This window comes from Bison bison, unplaced genomic scaffold (genome assembly GCF_000754665.1).
Source record: "Bison bison bison isolate TAMUID 2011002044 unplaced genomic scaffold, Bison_UMD1.0 scf7180017858072, whole genome shotgun sequence".
In the NCBI taxonomy this organism is placed as follows: domain Eukaryota; kingdom Metazoa; phylum Chordata; class Mammalia; order Artiodactyla; family Bovidae; genus Bison; species Bison bison.
The window spans coordinates 68,056-76,144 of record NW_011488645.1 but is presented as its reverse complement, the minus strand read 5'-3'; the positions used below and the strand labels follow the sequence as shown (position 1 = coordinate 76,144).

The 8,089-nt window shown below is 53.2% G+C and overlaps 1 protein-coding gene across 1 annotated transcript in view; it reads right to left on the bottom strand.

Moving 5' to 3' along the window:
- The window catches only part of LOC105004623 (voltage-dependent N-type calcium channel subunit alpha-1B), a gene marked incomplete at its 5' end in the record, with an annotated part of 57,622 nt that overhangs the window by 8,196 nt on the left and 41,337 nt on the right, over window positions 1–8,089 (bottom strand). Inside the window, 2 exons of the mRNA XM_010862294.1 lie at window positions 3,817–3,925; window positions 6,698–6,794. Of these exons, the coding sequence (XP_010860596.1) occupies window positions 3,817–3,925; window positions 6,698–6,794 (206 nt within the window). The remainder of the gene's footprint in view (window positions 1–3,816; window positions 3,926–6,697; window positions 6,795–8,089) is intronic.

Below are 8,089 nucleotides of genomic sequence, written 5' to 3'. Positions count from 1 at the left end.
GGCAGCAGGAGCAGACGTGCGGGGGGTGGGGGGGTGCTGCTGAGAGAGGAAGCCGCAGAGGGATGCTGTGCTCTGATCTAACTTTCTTCAGGCACCACGGTTATTAAGATATGGTTATCTACAAGAACACTCTCCTTGTTAGTTCCTCCACTCTGTGAAGCACCTAGCTGGGGACTCAGCACAATCCAGGCAGGGGCATGGCACTCCTGCCCAACTCCCTCTGGAAGTGCATCCCGCTGGGGACTCAGCACGATCCAGGCAGGAGCATGGCACTCCTGCCCAACTCCCTCTTTGACCTTTGTGCTCCACCCCTTCAACCCCTTCCAGGGCCCTGGCATCACCAATGTGTTTTCTGTCTCTACTATTTCAACTTCTCAGAACGTCATACAGATGGCATCACACAATATGCTGGCTGTCGAATCTGACCTTCCACCCAGCATGATGTGTCTGAGACCCACCCATGCCAACACATCAATGACCTCTCTCTCAGTTGCTGAGTGAGAACTGTCTCATCACAAAAAACACCAGTTTGCTTATCTGTGACCACTTGGTTGACACCTGAGTTGTTTATAGTTTGGGTGATTATGAATAAAGCTGCAAACATCAGCGTAGAGGTTTGCATGTTTGTGTTTTCACGTCATCCCCCTTAGGCGTGGGATGGCTGGGCCCCACGATAAAGACCTGCGGAACTTTCCCAAAGCGGCCACACCACTGCGTCCGCACTAGGACACAAGAACCCGCGTCTTCTGCATTCTCCTCAGTGCTTAATGTTGTCGTTTCTTTCCAAATTGTTTTTGTCATTCAAGTTTGTTTGCTTTCTATGTATATTTTAGGGTCAGTTTATAAATCTCATCTCAAGAAGCCTGCTGGGATTTTGACTGGGATGACGTTGACTCTGCGTTGTCACCGGGATGACTGATCAACAGGAGAACTGACAATACTGAGTCTGCCAAGGCATGAACATGGCTTATTTATTAAAGAAGATTCTTTTGGTCAATATTCTGAAATGTGCAGCATACACGGTAGCATATGTATTTTTAGAGTTAGCCAGCAATATAGAAATATTCGATGATTCTGGTGGAACATTTTTCAATTTCAATAGCTAATCCATAGAAATATACTTGTTTTTTATATATTGACCTTGCTATACTCATGTTTCAGTTTTAGTAATTTCCGTTTACAGCTTTAAACAACAGGAATATACCGTCTCAGTTCTGGAGGCCAGAGAAACAAGGCGTTAGCGAGGCTGTGGTCACCCCCAAAGGCTCTAATGAAGTGCCTTCTTGCCTCTTTCTAGGTTTCAGTGGCTCCAGCAATGCTTCATGTGCCTAGGCATGTAGATGCTTCAGTTTTGTTAACTTTTTATTCTATTCTTTGAGATTTTCTACATAGATAATCATGTCAATCATGAATAGAGGCAATTTTCTGTCATCCTTTCCAATTGGTACACCTCTTGTCTTTTCTCGACTTGTCACAACGGCTAGAACCTCAAGTACGATATTTGACAGAAATGGTGACAGCAGACACCCTTGCCTTGTTACTCATCTTAGGGGGAAAGGAGTCAGGCTTCTTTGTTAAGCATGTCATTAGCTGTAGGCTTGTCATAGATACCCTTGATCAGACTGTAGAAGTTTGCTTTAATTTCTAGTTTACAGTAGAATTTGTGTATCATAAGTGGACACTGAGTTTTGTCAAAGCTTTTTCTGCATCTACTGAGATAATCATCTAGTTTTTCTTCTTTGATATATTAAGTTGTATTAATTGAGCTCAAATTTGCATTTTTCATTCCTGGGATAAATCCTAGTCATCATATTCAGGTTGCTAACAGTCACTGAAAACCTTGTTGTCTTCATGAGGAATGTCGATCATTTTTGCTTGTAATGTCTTTGTCTAGTTTTGGTATCAGAGTCATGCTGGCCTCATAAAATAGATTGGAAACTATCTTCTCTTTTTCTGTTGCCTAGAGGAGTTTGTATAGAATTATTTCCTCCTTAAATGTTTGGTTGACTTCATCAATGGAGCCAACTGGACCCATAATTTTCTTTCTTAGAAGATCTTTAACTATGAATTTAACTTATTTAATATATACAGTATTACTCAGATTATCTATTTCCTTTTTTCAGGTTATCTATTTTTGAAAGAGCCTCATAGTTTGTGTCAAGGAATTTTTCCATTTCATTTAAGTTACTAAAGTTATCCATATAGGGTTGTTCATAAAATTTCCTTGTTATCCATTTAATGTTAGGAGGATATATAGCAATGCTCCCTGTTTCGTTCCTTATATTTGTTATTTTTATCTTCTACTTTTTGTGATCAGGCTAGCTAGAAGTGTGTTAATGTTACTGGTTTGATTGTTAGCATGACCATCCTGGCTGCTGTGTTGAAGGGAGACTGAAAGAGGCAAGGGCAGGAGCAGACCAGTGAGAAGGCTACTGCAACAGTCCCAGCCGAGACCTGACAGGCAGCGATGCGGACCAAGAGGGGGCAGGACGAGAGAGCAGACACTGATCGTATTCTGGGTGTATTCTGAAGGTGGAGTCAGAAGATGTTGCAAGGGCTCAGAAATATGGATCAGAAATAGGATAAGAAAAAAGTAGGAGATAAAAATGATGCCCAAAGTGTTGGCCTGAGTAACTCTAAGAGTGTTTCCACTGATGGAGACAGGGAGGAATCTGGGGAGTATCTATGCTTATTGGGCCTCCGAGCAGAGTTGGCGAATAACGTGTGGACTGTATAAGCCTGGGGTTTAGCAGCAGGCCTGGACTGAAAATACAGAACTGGGATTCACAGCAGTAAAGCCATGGGGAAAGGAGAGACTGCGTGTCTGAAGCACACAGTGACCTTCAGAGATTGGGGAAAAAACAGGGGAAAAAAGGCACAAGGGGTTTACACAAAAGGGAGGGACTACTACAGACAGGCTGTGGACAGGCCACGAAGCAGGGGGGTCCCTGCAGAACTTGACAGGAGCAGTGCCAGAGAAGCTGTGTGTTGTGAAAGCTGGACTGCAGACTAGGAAAGGAGAAACCAGAGACAATGCAGACCCATTTGTCCTGTTGTTAGGAAGGAAAGAAGAAAAACAGAGAAGTTGATGGGGTTAGGGGAAGAGGAGAACTTTTTAAAAACAGGAAAAATAACAGCACATTTATACACGGATAGAAATAACCCAGAAGAGAAAGCTGATAGGACAAGAAACAGAATACAGAATTAGGGGCATGACGTCCTAGGGTAGATGATGAAAGTAGTACAGAAGTGCAAAGAGGGGGACTGGCCTCAGCTCACCCATTTACACCAGAGAGGGCCAAGCTCAAGGGCACGGATGCAGGAGGAAGCGACATAGGGGGAGGGCCCTCCATTTTCTCTGCCAAGGGGAAGCAGTCAGCACGTGAGCGCGGCAGGAGAGGAGGACAAGCGGGAGGTCCGTTTCCTCCCTGATCTGGTGGGGGCTTCGCGGTCCTGTCGGGGACCCAGGAGAGGCCCTGAGGTGGGGACTAGGCTCACGATGGGGGAGGGGTGCTCTTCACCTGTGAGGGGCGCTGGCTCATGTGACGCAGATTCCAGCTGCACGCCTATGGGTAACCCGGGGTCTTTCAATTTCACTCCCCCTCAGCGTCCTTACACGAAAATGGAGTCACTGCAGCGCTAACGTGTAGGATGGTGTCAGGAGACAAGCTCAGTGTCTGACAAGGAGCCATCCGGACAGGCCCCTTTCCCCGCCCTGCACAACTGCCTGGGGTGCTCTTGGTGGGGGCGGGGCGGGGCGGTGGCGCAGTCACCTGGCCCTGCCTTGGGCCCTCCCCTCCAGGCTGCCTCTCTCACCTGGAGCCAGCTTGATCTCCAATGCAGTCCGGATGAGGGCCATCAGCGTGGATGTGAAGTGGACGGTCATGTCGTCATTGGAGATGGGCATGTTCATACGAACCAGGCGCTGGGAATAAGGGGGCAAATCAGGCCAGGCCTCCCAGGGCTCCCAGGACCAGGAGACGCTGGGTGGACGGGAGTTTTGCCAGCATTCACACTATCCCTGGCCCCTACCCTCTTCTGAGCTGAGGATTCCCTCGGCTACAGAAAGACAGCAGTCCAGGTAAATGCTGTCCAATGGAGCCAGGCCAGAAGCCTGGATTCCTCTGAAAGAACAGGCATGTCTCAGCCAGAGGGACGCCACCCACTGCCCATGATAGAACGAGTGTGTGGCCTAGGCTGGAGGGGCCTGGGCGGCAGGACCCCTGGGACAGCCCACAGACAGGAGCATCAGGCACGCGGTGGGGCAGCCAGGACCGCAAGCTCGGAGGCCAGTTCCCAGTGAGGAGACACGAGCCCCAGGATGGCCTCTGTGCCTCACCACCTAGCCAGGGGCTAGGGAAGGATGCTCAATGGCACCAGCCCAAGGCAACAAGGAAAGTCTTAGAGACCAGCTCCTTACGGGGGAAGGACCCGACAGATGTGACCGCAAGGGCCTCGGGCTCGGCCAGCTGCACAGGGGCCCAGGGCCATCCCACAGGGACACAAGCGCTCAACCAGACTGGGCCCGTGCAAGCTTTCTCCTTGTTTCACCATTAGGTGAACAGCCCCCTTCCCTCTCTTCCATTTTCTAGGACAGAACAGCTGGAAATAGGAGTGTGTCTGTACCAAAATCCTCTGGTAATAACCAGCAGCTGTCCAGAGCCTGAGGCTTTAAGAACTTAGGTGATCTCCAGGAGGAAAATGGTCTCAGATGTGTCTGGAATGTCCTGATCATGGGGTGGCCACCTTGCTGGCCAAGTGGAGCCCTTGGGGGCACTGCGGCCTCCTGTCCTCTCCCAGCAGCCTCTTTATTCCTTACCAGCATGGGAGCTAGAGGTGGGGGTACAGGGCCACCCCATGGGGTATGCTGTCCTCTGCCAAGCCTAAACCAGGTGGTCCGCCAGCCTCTCTGTCCCTTCTCTGGGTAGGGCCACTCTAGCCCCAGCATTCTGGAACCAATCCGGTCTGCAGCCTGATGGAGGGCAGGTGGCTGGAGACAAGACCCATACTCTGTCCCCTAATGCTGGCAAAGCCCCACTTGGCACCTCCAGTCATGGTCCTGGGGCCTCCCTCATCACCTGTGTGGCACACACGGCTCCCGGAGCACAGTGCTCCCGCAGGCCAGCACCGACGGCAGTGGGAGCGGCAGAGGGACCCCTCTCGAGGGCAGTCAGGGAGTCAGGGGTAGCATGAAGGAGGAACAAGCAGGTGTTTCCCCAGAGAGGAGAGCTCCGTCCAGGGCACCTCTCCCAGAGCCCCCATCTGCTGCCCAGGCCTCAAAGGGCCAGGCGTTTGGGAGCAGCAGAGGGGCGAGACCAGGGCAAACACACAGGCATCTCTGCCTGGGCCCAGACCCTCTGGCCATGGCAGTCTGTTCATCTCCTGGGCCCTCCCCAACTCACCAAGACCATCTACTCTCATTAAACTCGAGTTCTTCCCTGGTCTCTTCACGCCCAGAACCTTGGAGTTGGCCAGCACACCTAGGAAGGAACTCCAAAGGCTATCCCACCACGGCCTTCCCTGCCTAGCCTGGCCCCAGTTGTCGGTGTGGACAGAGCTCTCCTTGAGGACAGTGTTTTACAGCCTTGCATGCAGGGCCTCCAGGCAGACTCGACACGCATGCCAGGCAGGGGAGGACCAAGGAGGGCACCAGAGGCATCACGTATGGCCCGGAGGAGCCGCTTAGCTCCCAGAGGCTGTGCTGAGCCAGGGGATAGATGCAAGCCCGGAATCAGAGCACAGAAACAGACAATGTGGACAGAACCAGAGAGACGAAAGCTCTATGGGAAGCCTGCTCAGAGACAAGGAGATGGCAGCTAGGCTCCAGATCGGTGCTGGCTGAGTCACGTAACCACGGGGGCTGCTGGAGGGCTCTCAAGTGGGGAGTGCTAGGGGGACAGAAAGTGCTTACTCACCACGGAGGGGGACTGGGGATGCAGGGACAGGCAGGAGCAGACTTGGGAATGGGCCACATGGCCTGCTCATGCTCCCAGGGGGAGGCCTGGTAGTGTCCTCAGTGTACCCCCTCTTTGCAGCTCAGCCCACTGGGCCTCGGCAACAGAGGGGGAGGGACATGGGACCAGCCAGGCCCCAGAGTTTGTTTTCACCCCACAAGACCCTCTGGAGGTCCAGGAACGAGGGCAGGATGCCTCTCTCCAGCACCCTTTCTTCTTAAGGCCCCAGGGACTCATGAAGCTCTAGGCAATACTCCCTCCACAGCCCGCCAAGTTCAGTGCATGCAGAACTGGGCGCGGGTTCCACAGGTGCACCCTGCAGAGGCCTTGCAGGGCCAGACACTGAGGGCTGGACAACTTTGCCCACATCAGAGGCTTGGGGGACAGAGGGGCCGAGTGTGGTCCTGGGCTCAGAACAAAAACAGCCTCTGTCTAAAAAGCTAGTCCGTCCCCTCCTTTCTGAGGAAGAGAAGGGAATGAGAAAAGGCAGATGCTGGGCTCTGGCTCCGTCTTCCTGAGCCTCTTGGGGAGCTCTCGGAGGGGCAGCCCTATGGGACAAGCGGCCAGTGTAGAGACACTTCACATGCCTGTTTCCCTCTGTTTGGGAAGGAAGCGGAGAAGGCTGGGACAGAGAAAAGAAAGAAACAGAGAGATGGTAGAGCAGCAGACAGACAGACAGACAAGCCCCGGAAGAGATGGGAGCCCAGCACAGACAGCCTGTGGGGTGCAGGGGTGGGGTCTACCTTGTACGCAACACGAGCAGGGCATTTCTTCCCCAGCCCCAGGGGCGGGGACATGTGTTTCAGCATCTCAAACATGTCATTGTAACTGATGCGCCCACTGGAGACCCGGCCCATAGGACAGAGGCAGAGTGGGGTCCACAGGAGGGGTCCACGGGAGGGGGACGGCAGGAGGGCGGGGGAGGAAGCAGACAAGAAAACAGAGCCAGTTAACCAGTGTCGGATCAAATGCCAGAAGTCAAAACAAGCAAAATGAGGGCTTTCTGTCAGGGGGGCTCAACCCCCTCCTAGCCCCCCAGCCTCACCTCCACACTCTGGCCCCACGCAGGGAGCAAGCAGGGGGCATCTGAGCTAGTGAACATGGAGAGATGAAAGAGGCCGCATCATGGAGGCTTTGGGTTGTCAACTCTGATTTTATACTTTCAGAAGCCATGGATAAAGCCAAATTGGAAAAGAGCTGTTTCACCATGCCAGCTGGAAGACAGCTGTCCGGTGACCAAAGAAGCTGGCTGGAGAACCATGGCAGAAACATTAGCTTTCCTTCATGCCTAATTTGCTTCCAAGTGAGCAAAGAGGCTGAAAAATTGGAGAAAAGCCTAAAAGCAGGCCAGACAACTAGTGTGGGAGCCACACTGTTCTGCAGGGGGCCCCGAAGCTCTAGAGACAAAGTCCGTGGGGGCAAGCCCTGCTACAAGCCCAGAGATACCCAAGCCCTGTCCGGATCAGGGCTGCTGCTGGATCAGAGCTGGGCAGGAAACTGCGGAGCTGGGGTCGCTGGGGTGGGATGTGGCTTGGGGCCACTCTCGCAGCCTCCTGACAGCACACCAGGAAGGGCTGGGACCAACATATGGAACGAGGCTCTAGACCAAGGTAGGTGTTTAGGGTTGATGACTGTGACCTCCTCAGGCAGACTGGCCACCAGGCTGGAAGCTCACCTCCACCCCTGGGACAGCTGCTTATGGGACCTGCTTGGGTTCCCAGAGATATGGTCAGGTTCAGGCCACCCCAGAGAGAGGAGCAACAGCCTTCTCCAGGCCGGTGGATCCACCCCAGATGGTCCTGGGTCTGGTCCTCCTCCCAAGACTCCGGGGCTCAGCCGAGCGGATCAGTCCAGAGGTGAAGCAGGAGGGCCTGTCTTTGGGTCCCCACCGCCTCTCCTCTCCTCTGCGGGAATCTGAAACCCTGGCTGCTGGGGCCACTGTTCCTGGTCTCCTTGTGCCCGTACCCCCATCTCTGGGGCCCTTGGCCTCTGGCCTGTGTGACCACAGTCCACCCTCAAGAGTGCAGAGGCAAATCTGGGTGAGACGGCCACTTCCTCGGCACGGGTGGGACCTGGCCCCCTCCTCCCACCAGCGGCTGGGCCTCGTCCTCAGGGCCCACCCGAAAGCTCTGTGG